Source organism: Ctenopharyngodon idella, chromosome 6, assembly GCF_019924925.1.
Source record: "Ctenopharyngodon idella isolate HZGC_01 chromosome 6, HZGC01, whole genome shotgun sequence".
NCBI lineage: Eukaryota > Metazoa > Chordata > Actinopteri > Cypriniformes > Xenocyprididae > Ctenopharyngodon > Ctenopharyngodon idella.
Window position 1 is genome coordinate 30,589,295 of NC_067225.1, and position 27,479 is coordinate 30,616,773.

The window sequence follows — 27,479 nt, forward strand, 5'->3', positions numbered from 1 at the left end:
CCCAAACAAACACACTGCTCCCTTCATTGCTCTGCCCCCAAAATGCACAAACACGCAATGCAAGTGTGGATGTCTTTTTATCATAGCTGAAGAGAGGCAAAATAATGCTTCACAAAAAATAAAGTGAAGATAATGAACGAACGACAAGGAAAAGCAGAAAAAGAACATAGAGCACACAAGAGTATATACAAGCAAGAGTTGTTTGTTAGTCACTGGCAGCACATCAGCGCCAGATAAAAAAAATGACACTCAAAACTGTCCTTTTATTCTAGCTAACATTACAACAACAGCACATATTGGTTCTGTGAAACACAGCAAAACCAATGTTACTCACATATGGAGCAAAAACAGCGCAACCTCAGTGTCCGTTTTCAGGCCTTCCCGCTTAGGTCTCTCCAGCGCTGTAAAGCTTTTCTGATATATTAAAGCGGGTCCTAAAGCTCTTGCCTGATCATAACACTTCTTATTCCAGTGATATTCCTCTGACCTTTTCTCCTTTGTAATGTCTCTCAGCCATTTCCCTCTCTACAGTCTTTCTTCAAATCTCCCTCTTGCTCACTCTCTCTCCTCCCCCATAATGAGTGGACACGCCCTCTATTGCTGATTGGCTACAAGTGTGTTGTGGCGCTCAGTCTGATCCACTTTCAACAGCGTTTTTCAGAAATTCGCTTACTGCACCTTTTAAGACACGCTTGTGAATGTATGAATTGCATATGAAATATCCAAACTAAGTGGCATTTAGCACAACCCAATTTTTGTAAGTGGAACATTTCACAAAAAAAGTTTTAAATGATAAGACAATATACTGTTCATAATTAAGTATTTGGGCACTTTTTGGTTGTCAAATGTCAAACCTGTGGTAACTTTGCTATAACACCTGTGTGAACTTGAGGATTCACTTTTGCATTCACACTGACTTCATTGCATTTCAGTTTCTGGCAAAATGCAATTTTTATGATTTTATTTAGGACATCTAAAATGATCATATTTTTGGTCCATGCACCATGAGCAGTTCTGGTTTTGGAGTTATAATTAGAGCGCTTTCTGCTTTCTAGGGCATTTTGACAGGTCCATTACATAAATGTCACTCATGTGACCTCTTTCAAACTTTCTGCTCCCCAAAAGATGACTTTACTGATAAAATAGGAGTTCATGCAAGAGAATCAGTCTTTAATTTAGGTTCATACTATTTGTGTTTTAATAGTGCAAAAGCACATGAACTGTAATGACAACTATGCTTCTACATCTGTATAACAGCTGCAGCCAGATGCTTATTATACAATATTTATTAATCTTTGTAAAACTCGCAGTGGGTCAATAGACTATAAGTGAGTTAAATTTAACTTCATTATGTTTTGCAGGCAACAACTGGTAATAAATAATACTCTAATGTTTTAATAATTTGTTGTTATTTATTGATGCTTTTTGTAATGCTTTTACATTTTTAAAATGTTTTTATAAATGTACTCTTCGTAATGTTTTCTTACTTTTCATATAACGTTTAAAGTGTTTAATGGCAAAAAGCCCAACTTTATCTAGCCTAAAAGGCAAGTTACAAATAATATCTAATGGAAACCGCATAAAATAGATATTGAATAAATATTAGAGAAACTTCCACAGAAGTTTATCCAAAAATACCATTGCATCAAATCAACCTTGCGCTATGACTTTCCATCACTGTTGTTTGTCAGAGCTCAGACCGACAGCGAGTGTTTATGTAAAATATGTTTTACTCCGTTATGTATTCATGAGATGCATAAGATGCAATGTAATATGGTAAAATATCCTCAGCGATGGCAGCCAAAACTGTAATCCCCATGCTCCATAAACTGCGCAGTAATCCAGCTGAATTGGGCTGGATTTTACTCCCATGATGAAGCTGCACAGGAAGAGTGTTCAACTACATTACATAAGGTTTGTGGGGAGTTTTTGTCTGTTTGTGAATTTCTAATAGAGCTTTGGGTATTGGACATGGAGTTTGAGGGGAAATTTATGCAGAATCGACTGCTGTTTGAGCACAACATATTGCTAATTATGTAACTGAACATACTGTTTCAAAGTGAACTATACGAGTACATTTCAGAAGTTTTTGTCATAAATGAGTGGTTCTTTTTTTGATTGACCATAAAGTGTCCAAATACTTTTTTTGTCTTCATTTTGAACCAAATATCTATTGCTTAATCATCGTGTTTTGTTTTAAAAGTGAAATAAATAACACTTGCTTCAATATTTTGTTATCTAATGCAATAACCTTCATACATTTCTTACTTTTTTGGCCTAAAATTTGGTGTAAAAAAAAAATTCTCTCAAAAAATGCTAGTAAATTTCACAGATAATTACGAAGAATTGGCAAGTAACACAGAATTAAATGTAAAATTTTGAAGTATAAAGAATTAAATATATTTCCTTGTAAAGCGTATTCTAATAATCTTTGATTTATTTACAACTTTGAAAAATATTTTTACTGTAAATTGTTTTTGTTTTTTTGACCATGTAGTAATGGTTGATAATCAGTTTGTTCAATGAAATAAAATTACAAAACTTTAAAATCTAGACAGCAAAACATATTTGTCTGAACTAGCCCAAACCTGCAAATATCTTCTCCATTTATGTATCCAAACTTTCTGGCACATTGGAACTGAAGTTAAACAGCTTTTGTCCTCCACAGAGCTAATATAAGACTACATCTTACAAAACCCAAAACCTGTGGCTTTGATGTGACACGCCGAATGGTGTCCAGATCTGAAATGAGTTTACAGTACATCTACACAGAATTCTGGATTTCATTCAGAAATGGAGCCAGCAGGGAAAAGGTTTATTACTGAGAAGGGGGTTTATGTAACTTATGGGAATACCTCAAACACTTTTTATTTATTGCTCGATAAATAAGATATAAGCACAATCTCCTGACAGTAAAGACACTTTTAATGCTTTTCTTGTGTTATTGGATGAGCATCCCTGTTTCTAGAGGAATGTAATGCAATAACGCATGCAGTGTATCCCAAATCAATAAAATGGGAACATGAGACTTGTGATTCCTGTATAACAGTGATTCCAATCCAGGGGCATTTAGGTGGATGCCAGAGGGTACATGTAATTTTTTTGATTTTGCTTTGTTAAACTAATAAAACAGACACGTATTATATAGTAATTCATGTTTTTTTATGTAGCTGGAAAAAAAAACACAACGATTTTGTCTGGATGAAGTATGTAGCTGAATATATACAAATTTGTGATTTATCTTTACTCATCTCACCTGCACTTTTCCACAATTTAATAAAACAGTCCTTCCTATTTTTATCCCATCAAATGCATCAGCCAATCAAACTGATAACAAACTAAATGCGGTTGCAAAATAACAGATTCTATATTTGTTCAGTTTGAGAGGAAGCATCTTTGGGAGTCTGTTTTTACCCTCAGTATTAATTGTTGTAGTTTAAAAGTGATTCATTGTGTTAGGGGATATTTTTATGACATCAATAATAATGCTAAATAATATCAAGTATAATAAGAGTTGAAGTGGACACGTTTCTGTTTTGTTGTGGATGAAAGCCTGTTTCATGTAGGACATAAGTACACTCTTAAAAATAAAGGCCCTTCATTGGCATTTGTGGATCCATGAAGAACCTTTAACATTCATAGAATCTTTGCATTGCACAAAATGTTCTTTATAGTGAAAAAAAGTCCAATCATGCTGTTGCACATTTTAAAGAACGCTTTGATGCTTTATATAAAAAGGTTCTATATAAAGAGAAATGTCTTAAAAGATTGCATAATTTAATTTAGTATGTTTACGAGCTGCTTAATTTATAAAATTTAATTAAAGTTAAAAATGAATTAAAACTAAAACTAAAATGATCCCATGATGGGAACACCTTAAAGGTTGTATATATACAGCATGACGCACCTGACAGAACCCTTTAAGTTTTTATTCTAAGAGTTTGTTGTTGGTTGTGTGTTTGGCCTTACTGTTGGGATTATTAAAGGTACATTGATTTATAATACTCACTTTCCCTCTGAGCCATAGCTGTTCATGCTGTCCTCGATGGACTCGTGGCTCGCCTGTCGGACCGTACGACTGGGCATCTCTACTGCCAGCCCTGTCTCTGTACTCCTCTGAATGCTCTTTAACCTGCGGCCCTCTGGGTCTGAAACAAAGAAAGAAAGATAAGTTCACCAAACCAGTGTTTAATTCATAAGATGTTTTTCTATACAGTCTCTTTGATTTTAAGTCCCTCCTTCAATGTAAATTTTTGGGATTTTTATGCCTCTTTATTGTGAATTTCATTACACCTCTTTTCATCAAGCCACATGATTTAAGGTATCATTCACGTATGTAGCAGAAACAGTTTTAATATGTATTAGAGCTGTGCGATTCAGGATAAACTGAGAATCACAATTTTTTGTTTCAAAAAGAGATTATGATTCGACCACGGTACTGAGTAGACAACTAACTAAACAAAATAACATATAATTTACTAGAGGTGCTGCCAGAATGTTAATTGCTGCAGTCCATTTAAAATACATATATATTAATTTGAATGAATAATTTTTTTTTTTTAAAAAATCAGTTTGAATGATTGATTCAATGACTCACTCATAAAGACTTCACTTGTTTCATTACTGGATGAATTGGTGTTTTTAAACAAATCTCTTGAATGAATGATTCAATGACAAATACATTTTTTAAGTCACTTGTTGCCACCTACTGGTGTAATGATGTAATTGATACAGTCTTTATTTTTAAAGGTGATTTACTCTATTCTGATTGCTACCATGGACATCCATGTTTATATCCGAACTACAAAACTTATATCTCAGTACTTCTGTGATAATATGAAGTATTGTAAGACAGAAATAATGATACTGAGATGTTGAAAAGCCTGTTTGTGAAGCTGTTTCATATATATAGATGACAACTGCTCTCTCTGGCTCAGCGCCAACACGGATTTGAATGTTTTCGCTGTGATCGTACTTGTCAAAGATTTAATAGACACAGCTGAATCATTGTCATTTAGGAATTAGTTCGCATGGGTGTATTTGAATCGAGATCACAAACTTTTAACAATTAACCGTGTAGCTCTCATGTGTATGGTTAGGGTTTTTTCCTTAGCAAGCATCACAAATGATTGTGAAATATCTCTGATATTCTTGTATTTCTGCCTGAGCAGCAAGGCACTGGAAAAAGCAAGTTATATCAAATCCTCTCCATATCATTCTGAATGAAATGTTGTGATAACATTTCAGCCAGGTAGAGCACTGGTTGTATTAAAAATAAATCCTTTGGAAAATATAATCTTCTTGTATAATTCAAGTGTGTAGTGGTGCCTTATTGAACTCGGATGGCTTAGAGAACAGATTCACAAAGCCTGAACTTTTCCTAGTAAAGGTGAAGGGGATCAGCCACAGACTGATCGCTTTACTAGCCCATGAACTCATGAATATATTTCTATTCAGAGAATGATTTTCAGAGGAATTTCAAAGCTGGATGTCATTTCATAATGGTTTTGTTATTCATTTTTTGCATGTATTTCATATAAATCAACATAAAACACAACCCATTTTACCCTCGTAGACTAATGGTGAGCCTGATTTCACCAAGTGCAAGTAACATGTTTATTGATCCTATTATTCCAATCAACTAATTAGATTTGAGGAACAAGTTTACATTTTATGGCAAGTTTAGGTTTAAAAAACAGGGTCAGGTGTTTCTATCATTTCCCTCTGATTTTAGGGATACGTTATGGGTAGGGTTAGGTTCAGGTGTAGGGATAGGGTCAAGACTAAAGTTTTGGACAGGAATGTTGTTCCAGGATCAACAAAATATGTTTATCCACTTCTTTATTTATGTTTATTTACTTGGCAAAATCACGGCGACCTGGATGGATATTCAATGAGGTTGAAAACCTCAAAAGAGGGATTTTTGATGTCCAAATTTTATTTTATACATAAACATATATATATATATATACACACACACACACACACGCACACTAACGTTACAACATTTAAAGGGTTAGTTCACCTAAAAATGCTATCATTTTATATCATATATCTACCTTAATATTATAAAGTGACGAGAATACTTTTTGTGCGCCAAAAAAACAAAATAACGACTTTTCAACAATATAGTGATGGGCCGATTTCAAAACACTGCTTCGGAGCTTTGTGAATCGAATCAGTGACTCAGATCTCCTATCAAATGGCTAAACTGATGAAATCATGTGACTTTGGCGCTCCGAATCACTGATTCGATTCGTAAAGCTCTGAAGCAGTGTTTTGAAATCGGCCCATCACTATATTGTTGAAAAGTCGTTATTTTGTTTTTCTGGCGCACAAAAATATTTTCTTTGCTTTATAATATTAAGGTAGAACTACAGAACTTGCATGAACTGTTTTAAATATGTTTTTAGTACCTTTATGGATACTTTATGACTCACTGAGCCATCGGATTTAATCAAAAATATAATTTGTGTTCCGAAGATGAATGAAGGTCTTTCGGGTGTGGAACGACATGAGGGTGAGTAATAAATTACATTATTTTCATTTTTGGGTGAACTAACCCTTTAAGGTTGGCACAATTTAAAAAAAAATGTTTTTAAAAAAATAATAATTAAAATAATTAGTCTATTATTGGATCAAAAACAGTAACAACAGTAATATTGAGAAGCATTACTGCAATTTAAAAGAAATGTTGCAAAGCTGAATCAATGCTGATGTGATGCTCAAGAAACATTTCTGATTATTATCACTGTTGAAAACAGTTGTGCTGCTTCATATTTTTGTGGAAACAAAAAGTGATACTTTTTTTCAGTATTCTTTGATGACTAGAAAGTTCAAATTAACAGCATTTATTTGAAATAGAAATCTTTGTAACATTATAAATGTCACAGAATAAATAATGTAACAGAAATTAAGATATAAATATAATTTAGTCATCAGTGAGAACAAGTTATCCATGGAAATGCGCTCTATCTGCACTAAGACGTTCTCTCTGTAGTGATGGGAATACAGCCATTTTCACAGCTTTTTCCTGGCCGTGAAGCACATGACCTAGTTAGGCGGTTCCTAAAAATACAGCCCTCTTTTGTCTGTTCCTGCGTTTCTGGTACGGTTGGCACATGCTAACTAGCATGTCATCGTAACCTTCCAAAACAGAACATCGTGTATCAGGAAATGCACTAGAAATGCCAGGGTTGCTATGGGAGACAAGAGCAGTGTGCTTCAATGGATCTCTCACTCTCTCTTTTCTCTTTTGCAGTTTTTGTTTAGTGGAACATGCTTGAAAGAATGATTTAATCTTTTCACAAAAAACAGTCCAATTTCAGGAAGTGTGTGGGCAAAAAATTTGATTTTTAAATGTGCATTGTACATACACTTTCCACCACAATCCTAGGCTCCTCAGTGTGGCCTCCAGGGTGTTGCTAGGGGGTTGCTAAGATGTTCTGTTCGGTTGTGGTCACTTGGGAGTTGTTTGGTGGTTTCCATAGCAGTTGCTAGGGCATTGTTAAGTGGTTTTTAGAATGTTCAGGGTGGTTGCTAGAGATTTGTTTGCTGGTGTCCAGCGAGTCGAAGTCCCTTTAAGACAAGTCATTTCATTCAGCAGCCATCTTTGAAACGCCTCTCAGGCATCCAGCTTCTATCTTTTTCAATGAGGAATCATCAAAGTCTCCAAAACTGTTCACTAAGCTTACGGTGAAATTTCATATTTGAAAACACCAATGCATTCTGACAAAAACATTCTCATAATCTTGTTTCTTATGTTCAAATAGCGTTTGTTTTTCATGCTAGACCAGCCAATGCGCATGCGTAGTCATGAGCGCGAGTCTGAGAACGCTTTCTATAGCAACTGGAGCTTCTAATGGCAGCTGCAGTGATGCGATGACTTTACTAATCAACGATTGGCTCTTTCACTTAGAAGGCAGGGGTTATTCGCCATATTGGGTGTTGCACTTTCTCCCATTCATAAGTAATAGGAGTGGGCCATCTTTCAGCGAGTGGTTACTAAGTGGTTACTAGGGAGTTGTTTGGTGGTTTGCAGGGCGGTTGCTAGGGCATTGTTAAGTGGTTTCCAAGGATGTTCTGGGCAGATGCTAGGGATTTGTTTGTTGGTGTCCAGGGAGTTGTTTGGTGGTTTTTCACAGTATAAGCAACAATTAATTGGCTCTAAAAACACTCCATTTTTTAATTATATCTTGTGTAAGTGTGATGTTTCTGATCCCAGGACATCTCTCACCAACGCTTTCTGTCAAGTATTGTGCAACCACAAGTAGGTCTCACCGACAACAGATAAAGTATCTCATTTTATCAGTATGACCAACACCATTAATCAAAGTGGCATTCATGAATTTACTGCAAACAAGAAAGAAATAAGAGGCTTTTCTAACAAGCCCTTTTAGTTGCTATCTCATCTTGCTTGTGGTTTATGACCCACGCTTGTTAGTTGTCAGAGCGTTTAGATTTATAATTTGATTAAAAGAACAGAGAGGCTTATAGAAAACCTATTATCAGACTACATCCTTAGTAAAGACCTATTGTTAAAGCAGAGTGATATGTGAATTTAATTGCAAATAGTTGCATCATTCACTTAATTAAAGGAATAGGTCATTTATAAATGAATTTGATGTCATTTACTCACCTTCATATCATTCTAAACCTTTATTATTATTTTATTTCCTCGGTGAAAACACTAGGAGAAATTCTTTTCCATTAAGAGCTTACCAGCTCCAAAAAGGACACAAAGGCACCATAAAAGTATCACTTGTGTGCTTTATGGACTACTTTTATGGTCCTTCTTGGAGCTTGGTGCAGGAAAAGAGCACCAAGTAAGTTTCCTTTTGTTGAAAATAGTGACAATTTAAATTTTTGTGTGAACTGTCTCTTTAAGAGCATGTTGTGTTGATGTGTCACTAACAGACTGCGCACATCCCATGTTCAGATGAACAGGAATAGGATGCTCTTAACTTAGAGCAATCAAATCAAACTCAGTTTGATTTCAACATGGCTTGCTGAAGATCATTAGGGCAGTCATTGATTGTCATCTAAATGAGCATGTCAGTTTTCTGGTTTGTCCATGCTATCGATCATGCCATTACCTCTCATTACCCCAGCCTGCCTTAATTACCTATTAACTCTTTGATAAATCAGTAGCACTAGAGGCCTATTGACCTACAGTGATGTTGATAGATGCCTGGTTGGAGGCTATAACCTCTGCGCTTTCTAATCACATGCAAAATCTAAGGCCATACTGTTTTTGAAGTAAAGAGGGATATCCAGACCTTCCTTTCATCCATCCATCCATCCATCCATCCATCCATCCATCTATCCATCCATCCATCGCACTGTTTTTTTTATAGAACGATTTAATGGAGGTGGATGATTACATGCAGTTATTTCATTCGTATTACTGTAATGCAAAAACATTACATATTATTTCAAATTTTTAGATTTATATATCATTATAATATTTTTTTATTTTACATTTTATTTTACATTTTATTTTATCCAGGACGTATTTTTACCCTACAAGGTTCTCATTTTGTGGTTTGATGTTCAATTCCCTATCAGCTCCTTTATATTTGCTGTATTGCCTTGTTTGTATAGAAATATTTCACTGTATTACAGAACCAGAACTGAAAATAATTGGAATTACAAAAATCTCAAAACTAGAACTTCCAGATGCATTATGGGAAATCTACATTATGGAAAATGGAGCAATACATTGAGATTAGAATGCAAATATTTTAATCAAATTAAAATTAATAAAAATGCTCTCCTTTCTTCTAAATATTTACTTTGACGTCATTTTTATTTTATTTTTTTTTTTTTTTTTTATAACCTGGACATGTTCTTGTCCTGCTCCACATATGAATGTGTTAAAATCCTTTTAAAGCCCCAAATACAGAAGCATTAAGCATGTGCTAGTGGTTAGATGAGAGCCCATCTGTTTAATCACAGTGGAGGGTCTGATCATACACAGATGCGTCCGTCTCAGCCAAAAATTATGCCAAATATTTACTCATATACTGGCATAATTCAGCTCTGACGTTTTCCGTACATGCTAAAAGAGAAGTGAGCTTCAGGAGACAGTGAACGTAAGAGCTTTGATCTGAGCTATAAATGAATGCAAGGGGGGAAAATGACCTCAGAAGGTCATTTATCAGAAGCAAATATATGAGAGTTATATTAATATACCTGGGATATTTCTGGGATTTTATGAGTTTGATTTTTCATACTAGAGCTTCAGTATAGCTGTAGATCAGACACAAGAGTCTGTTCACAGCGAACATTATTAAAACATTTGTCTTGTGTTTTATAATTTGAGTATTTTATCATTGCTGATAGTTTAAGTTCATCTATATTAATATAATTTATATTTTTTTTTTTCATTATTTGATTAGCAATTAACTGACGTTTTTCTTAAAGTGCCCCTATTATGCAATTTTAAAGGTTTTGGAGGTCTCCTGCAGTAGATTGACATGCATCAAAGGCCAAAAAACACTTTTCTCATAATATACATTGAACATCACCTCATTTCTCAAAGGGTCTGAAAATGGTTCGTTTGAAGATTATAAACCCCTCCTTTCCACGAGTCTACTCTGCTCTGATTGGTCAGATGGCTCAGTATGTTATGATTGGTCTATCGCACATGTCGGCAATGGAAGGCATATTACCATATCTGAATTTTTTTAATGAGTTTGTTGGTGTTTTGGAGGTTACCTTTGTAGAGTGCCACTTGTGTTTTATATGTTGAGGATGTGTGTGAACAGAGTAATAATTCTATAATTCTTTTGTGCTAATGTAGGTATTTGAATAGAGTGTATGGTTTACATTGTGTAGAAACACTGCCTACAATAGTTCAGCCAGACAATATTTCTTTGAGTGTAGATTGTCTCAGAACGTTCTATCTTCAATTTTTTAAAATATGTAAAAGCTGGTAATGTGTGAATATCATTAAGAGATGGGAGTGCATTTACCCTACCATCCATTACTTAAATGAAACTCAAAATAAGTAACTCTTTGCCTGAAATCTATTTTCTCCACCGAGTAATATTAGTGTGAAATTGTACTAAGCTCTGCCTTAAATCAGACACATCTATTTCCATCTGATTGCAAACCACTTTATAATAATGTGCACTGAAGAATCGTTCACGAGACCAGAAATGTTTATTAAAGGGTTAGTTCACCCAAAAATGAAAATTCAGTAATTTATTACTCACCCTCATGTTGTTCCACTCCCGTAAGACTTTCGTTCATCTTCAGAACACAAATTAAGATATTTTTGATGAAATCCAATAGCTCAGTGAGGCCTCTATTGCCAGCAAGATAATTAACACTTTCAGATGCCCAGAAAGGCAATAAAAACATATTTAAAACAGTTCATGTGACTACAGTGGTTCAACCTTAATATTATAAAGCGACGAGAATACTTTTTGTGCGCCAAAAAAACAAAATAACGACTTTTCAACAATATCTAGTGATGGCCGATCTCAAAACACTGCTTCATGAAGCTTCGGAGCTTTATGAATGTTTTGTTTCGAATAAGTGGTTCGGAGTGCCAAAGTCACATGATTTCAGTAAACGAGGTTTCGTTACGTCATAAGTGTTTCGAAATTTCAATGGTTCATGTGACTTTTTGATACACGCTCCGAACCATTGATTCGGAACAAAAGATTCGTAAAGCTTCGAAGCTTCATGAAGCAGTGTTTTAAAATCGGCCATCACTAGATATTGTTGAAAAGTCGTATTTTCTTTTCTTTCTTTTTTTTTGGGGCATACAAAAAGTATTCTCGTCGATTTATAACATTAAGGTTGAAACACTGTACTCACATGAACTGTTTTAAATATGTTTTTAGTACCTTTCTGGGCATTGAAAGTGTTAATTATCTTGCTGGGAATAGAGGCCTCACTGAGCCATCGGATTTTATCAAAAATATCTTAATTTGTGTTCTGAAGATGAACGAAGGTCTTACGGGTGTGGAACGACATGAGGGTGTGTAATAAATTACTGAATTTTCATTTTTGGGTGAACTAACCCTTTAAGAAACATTTCTGGTCAAAATGGTAAACAGGGTCCATTTTGTTCACTTTAAATCATTTTAGACTATATACTGAAGGTTTTCTTCTGTGTAAACTACCGTAAAAACAAAGTAAAAGCAGTAATATGGTAAAATTCTATTATAATTTAAAATAACTGTTTTTTATTTGAATATATATTAAAATGTAATTTATTCCTGTGATGTAAAAGCTGAATGTTCAGCATCATTACTCCAGTCTTCAGTGTCAAATGATCCTTCAGAAATAATTCTAATATGCTGATTTGCTGCTCAAGAAACATTTCCGATTTGATGTCTAATTTGATACAGAAAAATTAACTGCTAGTTGGCCATTAGTTCTTAAGACACAGTCTTAACATAATGGCTATATTTATGCAACTAGCCACAGGAAGTGACACACAAGCCGGACTCAAACTCATATTACCTGCATGAGCACCAGTACCACTAAGTCACAGCTCTGACTTAATTGCCTTTCAGAACAGTGTGTCCATTGAAAATGGCCACTGGATGCTGTTTCAGATACTTCAGTCATAATAACGTGTAGGCGGCAATAATTGAGCAAGTGAGTGTTCAAACAGTCTCGTTCTGCATATCTGCTCAGAGAGACTTAATGCTACAAAACAGACTGTGATTTACTACAAAAGTCAACTGCTACTCAAACTGATGTGCTCACCGAACACTTCTGCCAAGCGGTGTATTAAAAACAAATGCATGTTTGGTTAGGATTTTCAATTATGATCTTCATTTGTAACATTGGGTGCACACCTGTTATTTCATTATTCCATCATTATGTAGATGTAATTGTCATTATAATATTATTATATTGACTCTACTTCTAAATGAATTAATTATGAAACCTCAAAGTTGTTGGATGCACTCCCTGCTAGTGTGTAATTTAATTATTTATTTATTTATTTTTTTATTGATCTATGATGGTGATCTCACGAAAACCTGTCAAAAACATACTGGATCATATTTCACCTCAAACTTAAGAAAAAGGTGATGTAATATAAGTTATGTTTTATATTAGATTATTTATATTAAGTTATATTTTGTATAAAATAAATTAAGCCTAAAATACTGTATTACAGTATTACATTAATGAGATTCTATTTAGACTTACTATTCAGATAATAGTTATAATGAAGGCTTTTCTTTTCTTTTCTTTTCTTTTCTTTTCTTTTCTTTTCGAGGTGAAATGTGGCCTGGACCGGTTTTTGTGAGATTCAATCACAGCCATAATGATTATTGATGATCAAAATAAAAGTCCATAACATGATTCTCAGTTCCAGGCTGTAGCAAAGGAAATGACAGCAGGTAAATCTGAGCATTTGTGCACAACCATCTGTTCTTGTTCCCGCGCGTCACTGTATCGCTGTGCTTTCTGACTGCATATGCCAACACAAAGGGTGCAGAGCAAATGCACCTGCATGCTACACTGTCAGAGGACACGCTGGGAAAGGAAAAGAGAGATCAATCAGTGCTGCATTTACAAGGCTTGTGTGCACAATGATCTGATCCGCAAAGCATATTTTTTAAAAATACTTTTGCATTGCAAAAAAACAAAAAACAACAACAACAAAAAAACAACACTATTTTACTTTTTCCAGTAACATCCTTAAAATCAAATCAATTTACCTGAAAAAAATTCATTTAAAGCTGAAGTATGTAGTTGGTATTTTTTTATTTTTAATTTTTAATTTTTTAATTTTAGTTACATTTTTAGCATTTTTATTTATTTATTTTTTTGCATTTTTGTAATTTTTAATAGTTTTTGTTTTTAAAAATGTCTATACAGTTTTTATTATTTTTTATTTCAGATTTTTCAATTTTTGCATGTAGTTAAACTAAATTAAAATTTTATTTCATTAATGAATTATTTAATTTCAAGTGACAAAGTTTTTTTATGTGTGGTTTTAGTTTGTTTTAGTAAAATAACCCTGTTTCTGCTAAACTGACCATCTCGATGATACTAAAATAACACATAAATTATACACTTTAAATTTAAGCATAAGCCTCACTAAATTATTATTATATTTCTTTCTTTTGTATTTCTTAAAAGCCATTTTTGTGTACGATCTTAAAATGTTGACCCTTTTTTATTGTAAAAGACTGACAATTGAAACTTGATCTTTGTAAAAATCAGAAATCAGCATTAAATTCTCGTTCTATGTAGCAACTTTTATGCTTGTAATCAAACTAATTAAACTATTTAAACACATTTCTCTGATAAGATGCTACAGTATTTACCTTATTAAAATCTTTTAAAAATAGAAATTGCTGATTTCATTTTATATATTTGTTTTTTATGTATATAAAAAAGATTTTGACGTAGGCTCACATTTCAAAATTAGAACAAAAAATATTTTGTATATGAGATGCTTCTAACAGGAACAATGAATGATGATTATACTATGAGTCAGAATATGCATCAGTGTGAAACAAGAAATTTTATCATCTGATTGGACAGACTGTTGTCTTCACATTGGCATCATGTGATAGATTTCTCACCCTGACTGACTTTTTCTCTTTTTCCACTTGGGAAAAAAACAGACAGCTTGCTTTCTCACCTGTGCATGATGGCTGGGAATCGAACAGCACTTCAGCAGCCATTGATTTAAGATCACTACACAAACACACACCAGCTCATATGTGAATCCACTGCTGCACACTTATCACACTGACATTTTCTAAATAATTGAACTTGGGCAATGGAAACAGACATGCAATCTCTACCATAGAAATGCTTTCATGACATTTTCAAAAGAGCGTAACATTTGATAAAGTGATGCCACTTCAGATTGTCTTTAACCAGACCTATTTGATTGAGCCCCGATTGAGTCTGAAGATATTTTTTGCAAAAAAATAAAATTAAAATAAAAGGCTACTAAAAAGTAAGAAATAAAACTACATTTTTACATTTTCTGAAGAAACGTGTGGTTCTTAATCATGCAAAACTTACTACCTTGATGCTAAGATGTTGTCATGCTTTGCTAGGTGTTTGCTACAGTGTTGCTTACTGGCTCAAGTCAAAACAGCTTTAGCACAAGTCTCTGATACTCTGGTTTCTAGATATGGCTCCTTCAATGCAAGTCTATAGTAAACTTACTAGAAAATAAGCTGGAACGCTACTAATAGCACACCTCTCCCTAAAGGTAGGATAGGCAGTTTTTTTAATATTTTAAATAAATGTTAAAAACACTGCATATTTCACTACATGGCAGCAGCACAGAAATCTGCATCTTACCTTGTGATACTCAAATGTTTGGCGCTCAGGAGTTAGGGCTGGTTCACACAGAAAGCAAAAACTTTTGAAAGCAAAAACACAACACCTGGGCAGTGAATGGGGAAAAAACGCAATGTCTCGAGATGCATTTTTTAGAAGTTTAACTTATTTTATCTTTAGCGCCTTATTTTTAAAATGCTGTGTCATGTGCGAGACGCTGCAAAATATGCTCACTCCATGCAAGATCGGCTTTTGAAGTTGCCTATAGTTATTTCTCATAAAACCATATACAACAACATATTAAAAACGAAATAATCTTTAAAATAATTTCATTAATAAAGGTGGAAAATTAAAAACAAGTTGAAAAAAAAAATATATTTTAATTTATTTTAAAGGGGACCTATTATGCCCCTTTTTGGTGTCTCCAGAATGTGTTTGTGAAGTTTCAGCTCAAAATACCCCACAGATCATTTATTATAGCTTTGCCCCATTTAGGTGTGAGCAAAAACACGCTGTTTTTGTGTGTGTTCCTTTAAATGCAAATGAGCTGCTGCTCCCGGCCCCCTTTCCAGAAGAAGGCGGAGCTTTAACAGCTTGCGCTTCAGTTGCTCAACAACAACAAAGCTGGAGAATCTCTCGCAGACAAAATGACGATCGTCAGTAACAGTGTTCAGCCTTACATTGTTCAAACAGCTGTCTGCAGGGGGTGCTGCAGTACCCCTAGTTCCCGCGGCCATGTTGAGAGGAAAGTGCGCAGCACGTTTACATATTCATCTAAACGTTGCTATCAGCAGCATGGGCAGCGTCAGGATGTTCGCCAACTTCTTTTTACGTCTAATGCCGTGAGGGGCATTGAATCACGTTCCGTCTATTGAGTGCATGAGTGCGAGCACGAGCAATAAGTTGCTGGCTGCTGTTCACTTAACGGCCACTGGTGTCGCTAATAACAAGGGCTTTTGAATTGTACATATAGCCCCTTTAAATTGTAAGAATATTTTACAAAATTACTGTTTTTACTGTATCTTTATAGTAGTGTACATAGATGAAAACATTCAGTGTAAAGACCTTATGTAGCGCACAGCGCTGCACTCGTTGTGTTCTGTCTTGGGGGCCCAGTTGCATAAACATAGCCATTATGTTAAGACTGTATCTTAAGAACTAGTATGAACAACTAACAGTTAGTAAGGGGTAATCACTCTTACTTTTCAATATCAAATTAGATCAGTCAAAGTTTTTATGTAACTGACTTAAAAAAGTTTTGAACAGTCTTAAATAAAAATATTTGATGACTAACTTGTAAGACTATTGTTAGCAGTTTATGCAACCGGCCCCAGGGTTTATATTTCCTCAGGATGAAGGTAAGATCTTAGGGATTCATGAATGTTCTTCTAATTTTAAAATCTTCCCGGTCTACTGACATTTGTTATGACATCCACTTGAAACATTACAATGCTCATTATAACTTTTGTTAGCTCTACAATAAGTAAATCCACTTCACCACCTAATTACTCTTTGACAGTGATGCCATAGAAATATAAAGAGGTATTGCAATAATGGAAGTTCAAACACAAAATTCTAAAGATGGCTGCGTGCTTGTTTCTCTGACGCATAAGTATGACTCTGATTTTACAATATAAATATCTTCACCCATCATCCTTCACCTGCTTTTTAAAACCAAAGACATGCTGATAATCAATGTCACCATTAAATCCCATAAGCACGGACACACATGCACATTGGAGACGGATGCTACGAGTATCAATCATCCTGACCTCCTTCTATCTTTTCCTCTGTCCTTGATTCACTACGCTCTTATGCAACACAGAATGTGCGCCTGCCGCCATATGACATCTCACTGATGGCGTGTGTGTGTTTGTTTGCGAGTTATTTTGAGCAGCAGCATCAATGCAGGACCTGTCAGTGTAGGAGGGTTAATAAGCCTCGAGACTTCAGAGCGTTCGCTTTTCTTCGGTAGAGATTTGTTCCTGTGCTGGTGGAGGGGGGAGCGAGACATGTTGTGCTTTGGGATTCTTAGTACACATTGCATCAAACAGCAAACAGGATATGAAAGATGAAGTCTGAATGCGCCAAGACAAGCGGTGGGAGGCAACGTTGAGTCTGATGCGTGTCGCAAAGGCTTTGGGCCCTTCTTGTCGACATGGCTGTTGAGCGAGTGTGTTATATAGGTGTTGAACCCCCTTGTGTGGCTGTTAGATTAAATCTTAACACAGAATGATAAAAACAAGTATAGGGTTAAAGCAGTCTGAACATAGTAACTTTGACTTTGAGTTTGAGAGGACAGTAATCAAATATATTATGTGCAAAATAAACCTGATTAAGTAATTTCTCAATTATTATGATCACACAGCACATATATTTGTATTTTACCATGAAAAATCCCACAAAATGTGTCTTTTTAGCCTTTATTTTGTGTTGCTTTAAAAAAAAAACATCTATTTTTTTTTCTTTTTTGCTTATGCAGGTTATTCTAAATAATTTCTTAAAGATGCATGCAGTTTGATGCCATTTCCTAGCTAGATAGGATGCAAAAAAATTTTTTACCCTCACAGAAAGCGAAAATGCTTCAAAGCGACAGCGTAAAGTCAATGAAACTGTAGGGTAACCCATATCAAAAAAAGAAAATAAACATACTGGATTAAATCATTTCTCAATTAAGTCATCACACAGAACTTATATTTGCATTTTACTTTGAAAAAATCCCCCCAAAATGTTTCGTTTTAGCTTTTATTTTGCATTTTCCAGGAAAAAAAATGCTAAAAATGTTTTTTGCTTATGTAGGTTTTTCTGGATCATTTCTTCAAGATGCGTGCAGTTTAATGCCATTTCCTGACCAGATGGGATGCAACAAAAGTTTCCAGCAAGTTTTTGAAAGCGAAAATGCTGCAAAGCAGCAACATGAAGTCCATGAAACTGTAAGGTAAGCCATATTAAAAATTAAATCCCCTGCCTTAGGGAAGCAGTTCAAATTCAGAACACAATGGGTGGGTGACATCGGACATTCTGTCATGACAACTCTCGAAGTGTTTGGCGTGGTAACGGATATTACAGTGTTAATATGTTTGGTCTTGGCGGAACAGATCTGCTACACTGCTGCTGCTGTTGTTTATAGCTGCTGCTGCAGAGCAAGTACAGGACTTGCTACTGCCAATACATACACGACACGCTGCTGTGAGCAAGTAAGACATGCTGCTGCTGTACAATATAGCATACATGAATTACCCGTAGCAGATCTATACATGTGGAGCTGGGGAAGATGGACGGTTTCTGAAAGCGCATTGCAAACTGCTATAGCAAAAGCTGACCAAGTATTTGAAAGTTGAGCGGCAAGCTCATTGGCTGCTGATGTGACATGAACCAATAGAGAATGAAACCCTGTAGAGAATGATGTGATTGCTAGCATATTGAGTTAAGGACCTATCAGCCTGTGCCATCTAGAGTTTCATGACAGAACTTTGTATTCAATCTTTTTTTTTGCTTATGCAGATATTTTTGGCTTATGCTGGTTCATTTCTTTAAGATACATGCAGTTTAATGCAATTTCATGACCAGATGCAATAAAAGTTTCCAGCAAGTTTTTTTTTTTAAAACTCACTGAAAGCAAAAATGCTGCAAAGCAACAACGTGAAGTCTAAGAAACTGTAGGGACCTATGTGCCTTTTCATTGAATTATATATTGGCAGCGGCTACATGCACTTAGCGTAAATAGCAATCAGATGCAAAAGCTCGGCAAAAGGTGGATTCGAACCTACATCGATTGTGTTAAAAGTCAGGTCTACAAGCCTTACTTGCTACTGCTGCGCCACTGAAGACACTGAATTTTGGACGTCTTTCTTAAAATTTGAGTGGCCCAACCAGACATTGGTGGGCGGAGCTAGTGTAAATAGCGTTTGCCAGCAAGGGACGCTATTGGCACTCCGTTATATTTTATAGTTGTCTATTTTTTTATTAGTATTGAACAGAATTAAAATAAGATAGAATACCACAAAATTCAATAATACAAACTCCAAAAAGCCTAGCGGGTTTTATTGTAACAAAAATCACAGTAAAATTTAATAAAAAAATAAATAAATAGAATAAACAAAAATAATACATTTCATTGTCACATTTTCAGTTTTAGTAAGAACAAATACTACATTGCAAGAAATAGCTTTATAAAACGTATAGTTCCGGTCCTTGATTCTGATTGGTTGAGCCATGTTCGAAGCCGTTGTAAATTACTCTACATTCACTGTAAACCACAGCTTCACTAGGCTTATTGCTTTAGTCTATCTTGTGTTGTGCCTGGTTAGGACACATGTTAGTCTGGGTACATAATGGTAGAACAAAGATGAAAACACAGCTGTCTTGTTAAGGAGTGAATTGTAGTCATTAATGGCTCATTATTTAAAAGATATATTAGCCTGCAGACTACAATTGCAGTCGCCTCTCTCATAGCTTCAGTTTTATACATCTGTTTCAGTGAGAGCCTTTTGAGCAAGAAATCATGTTTATGTATTGCAATATCACCCTTCAATTTCTAAAGTATCAGATCAGTTGCAGGTAACTTGAGATGTGAAAACAACACAGCCAAAGAACCTTAACATTCAGTAGTTCTCTGAAATGGACTGACAAAGACATCATTAACTCCCCTTGTTCTTCTGATTAATGGATCCATCCGAAAAGCATTAATATCATGCGGTAGTTCATTTTTTTTCACTAGATAATTTTGCTTCTATATTTGTGGTCAGAAATGTCCCGGGGTTTGAGCAGTGAGTAATGGATGTTATTACGAAATCACCAGCGAGTTTATTTGTTACTGCATTTTCTCCGTCTTTTGTAGAAAATCTTTGTGTCGATCTTCATGTTCATAAACAAAAGGTTTAAATGGTTGCAAACAGATGCAAATAACGTCAAATATCAATATAATTTCCACAATGTATCACTGTTTTGAGTCTTATTTGTTATAAATCACCAGTGCATTTTCAGTCATCTGACATTCAGCAATAGGTGTTAAACTAAAGCACTTGCAATGTGTCGTTTGTGTTCCAGTAATTAGCATATTCATTAGTGCGATTTGCATTGATTAAGTTGATTTATGCAAGTATGTATCGGCATAAAAAGGAGATGCAGTGAGCTGATTAGTTAAATGACAGGCCTATACGTCTAAAACCAATAGAATATGTTAATAATTCAAACGCAAGACAGCACAGGTCGTACAAATGCACAGTACAGCGTATAATTTGATGCATCTCAATGATCATGTGTGCAATATTTTATACAAAGTGAAAATTGAAGATGCTTATGAATGCATGTTACTTTGAGCTATAAGCCAGAAAGTGCTATAAGTGCACTGTTTTTGTGGTGTGTGTGTGTGTGTGTTTGTTTGTTTGAGTGTGATGTGCACATGTTGAACGAAGAAGATCATCAGCTAGGCACAATCTTTTCCTCTCAATACTAGTCTCTCTCCTGCAGAGTAGTCTGTAATCAGGCCAAGGGTAGAGAGAGAGAGAGAGAGAGAGAGTGTGTGTGTGTGTGTGTGTGTGTGTGTGTGTGTGTGTGTGTGTGTGTGTGCGCGCGCGCATGGGTGGGTGTGTGGATGTCTCGGATAGACGGTGGCTGTGTAAAAGGTTTTTTGGGTGAGTGGACAGCAAAAAAGGAAATGAGGGTGATCAAGAAAGGAAGAGAGCACACAGGGACAGTGAGAGAGATTTATAGCATGCCTAGACTGAAAGCACTTGGGAAATTATGCAAAATTGCAACCCTAAAACACTCAGCAAGTAGCACACCGAGCAGTCGGAATATTTCTAATGAGCGCTAAATTAATGCCATGATGTCTGCTGATGGATTTGAGACAGACATTAACCTGCAATCAGACGTTGTTTGAAATGAGCCACAGCCGTACCTGGAGAAAATCACAGCTATATTAGCATTGGAGTGTCAACGCTGTGATTAAATGCCTTCATTAATAAAAACCTCTGTCTGATTAGAATGCCGGCTGAAGGAAGCGTTTTGTGTGTGCATATGCATGTATTCATCATAAGGATCTTTTTTTTTTTTTTACCATTTCAGATTACAGATATGGATTTCAAACGCCACTCAAGTAAGCAACCACACCATTTTCTTTATTGCATATGCAAAATGAGCAAGCTGACACGGCCATACACCCAAACCACGCATGTGGCCACATTTTTCAAGAGTTTGGGGGCTTGCAAACACCCCAAGACTGGCAAAGAAACTGAGCATCATTTTGTACAAAATGAAATGTTGCACTAATGACCCAAATGAGTCACAAAACCACAGATAACCATTATTCTCTAGGATATCTGGGTTGAAGACACCTGATACTTTTATCCAAAGCACATTATTTGGAGTAATCTGGGGTGTGTTGCTTAAAGAGATAGTTCACTTAAAAATAAAAATTCTGCCATCATTTACTCACCCTCATGTCATTTCAAACCCATATGACTGTTTTTTCTTGGACATACAATGAAAGTCAATGGGGTCCAATGTTGTTTTGGACCCCATTGACTTTAATTGAATAGAGAAAAACAGTTGAAACACTTTTTAAAATAGCTTTTTATAATTAATGCAGGTTTGAAATGATGACAGAATTTGCATTTTTGAGTGAACTAATAAACACAATCTTATGGCAATTTGTAGCTATTGTCAATTTTGGCGAATTGGTGGATAATTCATACAATTTCATTCGTATGTTTCTGTACGATCTGACCTGCCTACGCCTCACTGATGGTTATGTTTAGAGGTGGACCTTCATGCTTACTTTTTTTTTTAATTGTAAGTTTCTATATGAATTAAATTCATATATGAATCTGCCACCTTGTAAAATAGTCTTTCATGAGATCAGGTTGAAACTATCCCTCAAAGTCTTGTGGGATTCGAACCCATAACCTCTTTTGGCTTCCAGCCAAAATCTTGAACCACAAAGCCACATTTTCTTAACCCGTACCGATAACCTCAAAATCTCAACCTTAACCCTGACTTCCAGGTGTCACAGTTTGGAAAAAGCAAACCCACATCCTCGGACACACATATACATCCACTCACCGCCATCGTCCTCATCGAAGGAGTTCATGCAGGGGAAGTAGATGGCCAGGGCCTCAAAGGATGCGGACAAGCTGATGCGACTTTGTGACCGCTCCATGTAAAGGCCCGGCGTGGGTGCCGGCGCCGTGTCCACAGGCTTGGGCAGGCGCGCCTGGGCATTCTTCACGCGGAGCACGGCACGCGGCGTCTTGGCTAACTTTCACCGGCCCCTTCGCCAGCCACGAAAAAGAGAGAAAAACAAACGCCGAAGCACCCTCGTACGTCCCGGTGGACCTGGTTTGGGTTCAAAAATCCTGTGAAAATATAATGTCCAGACTTCTTTTGGTGTCTGCAAAGTCCTTGTTTTGTTTTGTTTCTGTCCAGGTCTTCAGGACAGAGAATTAGGATGTATGGAGTCTCATCTCAGAAGCTGATGTCTCAGAGCTGTGCTGGATCTGCTTCTGAGAACATGATCTGTTGCTTTTTTCTGTCTAGCTGATCCTTCACTGGGCTGTGCACGGGATGGATGGATGGATGGATGGATGGATAGACGGATAGCATATAATGCCGTGTGTCTGTGTGTGTGAGAGAGAGAGGAGGACAAATGGAGAGAGAGAGGGAGAGATGGGAGTGAAGAGACAGACGGAGAGAGCGAGAGAGACAGACGGGGAGAAAAGGTTCTTACTATTCTAGCAGTCTGAGGCTGATTCACTTCATTCAGCGCTGAGCTCTTTGTGGAGACAAAAAGGGGGAGGAGACACCCAAGAGCTGTTGCTGGGATTCAGGATACTGGCCAATCACATGCCAGATGTCAGGATATGGGCGTGGCCATGGTCTACAGGCACAATAACTGTGAATATCACAGACATTGACCTAACACGGTGAAGAGGAAAACTTGAAACATTTGGAAGCAGGTATATTTCAGACATGGTTTGATTGCAGTATGTTTTTGCCTGGTTCTTTTCTCCCGGTAAATCACAGAAAATGCAACAGTTGGCTATATATTAAGATCAATAATGTTTTGAATAATGTTATGAATGAAGTTGTCACCCCCCCCCCAAAAAAAAAAAAAGATTAAGAGGATTTTACAGATCAAATAAACATTTGTCACTGAATAATTCATGTAAATGTTTTTCATTGACAATAATACTTTAAATAATAAATAATGTTAATAGAAAGTTTAGAAGTAGAAATGTGAAAGCTTATTTTTGCACTTTTTGATTAGTCCACTTTCAAATCAAATTAATTTACTCACCCCCATGTCATCCAAGATGTCCATGTCCTTCTTTCTTCAGTTGAAAAGAAATGGAGGTTTTTGATGAAAACATTCCAGGATTATTCTCCTTATAGTGGACTTCAGTGGCCTCCAAACGGTTGAAGGTCAAAATGTCAGTTTCAGTGCAGCTTCAAAGGGCTTTAAACGATACCAGATGAGGAATAAGGGTCTTATCTAGCGAAACGGTCGCTCATTTTCTAAAAAATGTTTTAAAATGAATATGCTTTCTAAACACAAATGATCGCCTTGCAAGTGCTTCCGCCAGACCGCCTTCCGTATTCTTCAAAAAGCTTACGCTGTATGTCCTGCGCCTTCCCTATTCAACTTACGGAAAAAACGGAACTGGCGCTGCGTTCGTTCCATAAGTAGAATAGGGAAGGTGTAGGACATACAGCGTAAGCTTTTTGAAGAATACGAAAGTGCGGTCTGGCAGAAGAACTTGCAAGGCTGTGTTTATAAAGCATATGCATTTAAATTTTTTTTTAGAAAATGACGATCGTTTCGCTAGATAAGACCCTTATTCCTTATCTGGGATCGTGTAGAGACCTTTGAAGCTGCACTGAAACTGTAATTTTGACCTTCAACCGTTTGGGGCCAATTGAAGTCCACTATAAGGAGAAAAATCCTGGAATGTTTTCATCAAAAACCTTCATTTCTTTTAGACTGAAGAAAGAAGGACATGGACATCTTGGATAACATGGGGGTGAGTAAATTATCAGGAAATTTTAATTTGAAAGTGGACTACTCCTTTAAAGGGTTAGTTCACCCAAAAATGAAAATAATGTCATTTATTACTCACCCTCATGTCGTTCTACACCCGTAAGACCTTCATTCATCTTCAGAACACAAATTAAGATATTTTTGATTAAATCCGATGGCTCAGTGAGGCCTGCATTCACAGCAATGGTACTTCCTCTCTCAAGATCCATAAAGGTACTAAAAACATATTTAAAACAGTTAATGCGAGTTCAGTAGTTCTACCTTAATATTATAAAGCGACAAGAATATTTTTGTGCGCCAAAAAAACAAAATAACGACTTTTCAACAATATAGTGATGGGCCGATTTCAAAACACTGCTTCGGAGCTTTGTGAATCGAATCAGTGATTCGGAGTGCCAAAGTCACGTGATTTCAGCAGTTTAGCCGTTTGATAGGAGATCCGAGTCACTGATTCGATTCGTAAAGCTCCGAATCAGTGTTTTGAAATCAGCCCATCACTATATTGTTGAAAAGTCGTTATTTTGTTTTTTTGGTGCACAAAAAGTATTCTCGACGCTACTGAATTGCTGACATTATTTTCATTTTTGGGTGAACTAACCCTTTAATTCTTTCACACACACACACACACACACGTTATTTGCTAACTAGTTTTAGTTATTGTTAGCTAAAACTATGAATTTTCGTTAATTGAAATAAAGCTAAAATATTAGATGAAAAACTTAAAACTAAAAACAAGTTGAAGTACTAACATTACTAAAGCTAAAATTTAATTAAAAATAAAATAAAGCTAAGTAGAAAAAAAGCACATAAAAAATGAAAAATAAAAAATTTAAAAATTAAATTATGTGAAAATATAAACATAAAAGCTATTTCAAACTATTAGCCTAATAAATACTAAAATAATATATAAAAATTAAAATAATAAAAATAACACTGGTTATTTGAGCTGTACATTTTTCAAAACCATCTACTTCAGTAGAGTAGAATAAAGAAAAAAACACAAAATGTAATAAAGGCCAAGTTCCATTGAAATACCTTCATTATGCTTTATGTGAAATTTACCAGGTCTGCCTGTTTTATATGTAGGCTACGTTTCATTTGTTTTTAAAAACTGAGTAATGGTAGAAACACAAACAGCATTCACAAACAGGCCTATTGCATTTGATTCAAACATTGTATGTTGTGGATTGACGTACAAGTAAACAGCAACAAAATGACAGTAAAACAACCACATTTCTTAGTGAATAACCTCTGATGATTGGCAATTTAAACATAGCCATTGACAGCACCCCTGGGCTTCAGCTGTATTGTACCTTTAAGAAGCGGAATAAAAGAATGACACTGCTAGCTGAGAACAGTCATCTTCTGTTAAAAACGCATTTCGTCTTCAGTGTGTCTGGCAAGAGAGGCTAAGTGTGTGTGTGTGTGTGTGTGTGTGTGTGAGGGCTGAAAATGTCACCTGTGCCACCTCAATGAACAATCACAACTCTACTGCAAATAACAAACGCAGGAGCATCACTCATAGTTATGAATGCCTCATAACCGATGCTGACAATCTTGGTCTCTCTCAAAGTGCATCCTGTCAGTTTTTGAATAGATTTAGTCTTTGTGTATGGTTTAGCCTCAGCAGGGTTGCCAGAGTTCATCAGATTATATGCTAACCCTCATTTATTTACTAAATTTTTACATTTTCAGAAGAAATTGTAGTTCATGTTGCTATGTGGTTGATATAAGGCAGGGGTGTCCAAACTCGGTCCTGGAGGGCCACTGTCTTGCAGAGTTTAGCTCCAACCCCAATTAAACACACCTGAACCAGCTAATCAAGGTCTTATTAGGCACACTAGAAACTTTCAGGCAGGTGTGGTGAGGCAAGTTGGAACTGAACTCTGCAGGACAGTTGCCAACCAGGACCGAGTTTGGACACCCCTGATATAAGGTGTTCTGAGTGATTTGCATCTGATTGGATGCAGCACACTGCTATATTTTGGGAGATTGCTGAGACATTGTTAAGGTGTTTTTGGTAGATGTTTGACTTAACAAATACCACAGATTACAGTGATAAAATATGTGCATTTCAGTACCATGTTATATTTGAAGTGCTGATACCATCACTGTACCATGGTACCATCACAGTACTGTTTTATAAAGGTAATCATTCAGTCACTATAAACCAAGGAAGTACCAAAAAGTAACATGATACTGCCATTAGCTTTGAACATATACCATGGTAATCATGGAAGTACCTTGGAGCAGTGTTGCTGTTGTTAACTAAAACTGTTAAGTTGTTTTTGTTAATTGAAATAAAATAAAATAATTTAAAATGCTAAAAAAACTTTCTAAAACCTAAAAAAAAAAGTGACAAAAGCACATAAAATTACTAAAACTTTAAAATTAAAATTAAAATCGCAGACTAATAAAGTAATTTATTGTATATTTATTGTATGGGATATTATGAATGTGTGTGTGTGTGTACTTGTACAACTATCTCTGAGGACCGGTTTGAGTTGTAGACCATCGGGGTGAGGACAAAGACAGTAAAGTGAGGACATTTTGTCCATTCCTCACTTTCTGAGACCCCTTTAAAGGCCTGTTTGAGGGTCAAGACTTGGTTTTTGAGTCAAGTTTATAATTAGATTAAAGGGTTACTTCACCCAAAAATTCTGTCATAATTTGTGTTCTGAAGATGAATGAAGGACTTACGGGTGTGGAATGACATGAGGGTGAACTCATTTTTGGGTGAACTAACCCTTTAAGGGTAGGTTTAGGGTAAGGGTTCGGATTAGGCACTTAGTTGTGATGGGTAGGGTTAGGAGCTGTTAATGAACGTCCTCACAAAGATAGATGTACAAGAGTGTGTGTGTATTAGAGTTGTTTAGTCACTGCATTGTAGCCATTGGCAGTTGTACTGGCTCTTGTTCACTGCTTCACTGACCTTTTACCATGTTGTTCCATCTACCAGCAGGACCCAGGGGAAGGGGCCGTCTCACGGTGATGACATCTTAAGTGCGAGACGCCAATGAAACCTGACAAGCGCTGAGAGTAAAAGTGAACACAGGTTTGTGTTCGAATGAGACAACATACGGGAGGAAGAGAGAGAGTCGAATTAGGGCAGGATTGTTCTCTCCGTCCAAGAAACGAACAACATGTACTTGCAACA

At 36.0% G+C, this 27,479-nt stretch overlaps 1 protein-coding gene and 1 long non-coding RNA gene across 2 annotated transcripts in view; one reads left to right on the forward strand and one right to left on the reverse strand.

Moving 5' to 3' along the window:
* Window positions 1-22,428, forward strand: part of LOC127514732 (uncharacterized) — a 28,953-nt gene extending 6,525 nt beyond the window's left edge. The window contains exons 4-6 of the long non-coding RNA XR_007930696.1: window positions 18,082-18,220; window positions 21,352-21,382; window positions 22,289-22,428. This is a non-coding gene — a long non-coding RNA (uncharacterized LOC127514732). The remainder of the gene's footprint in view (window positions 1-18,081; window positions 18,221-21,351; window positions 21,383-22,288) is intronic.
* Window positions 1-23,030, reverse strand: part of rims4 (regulating synaptic membrane exocytosis 4) — a 35,806-nt gene extending 12,776 nt beyond the window's left edge. Inside the window, exons 1-2 of the mRNA XM_051897840.1 lie at window positions 22,348-23,030; window positions 4,010-4,148 (exon numbers count right to left, since the gene is read on the reverse strand). Coding sequence (XP_051753800.1) covers window positions 4,010-4,148; window positions 22,348-22,444 — 236 coding nt within the window. The 5' untranslated portion in view covers window positions 22,445-23,030. The remainder of the gene's footprint in view (window positions 1-4,009; window positions 4,149-22,347) is intronic.
* Between the last annotated feature and the right edge of the window lie 4,449 nt (window positions 23,031-27,479).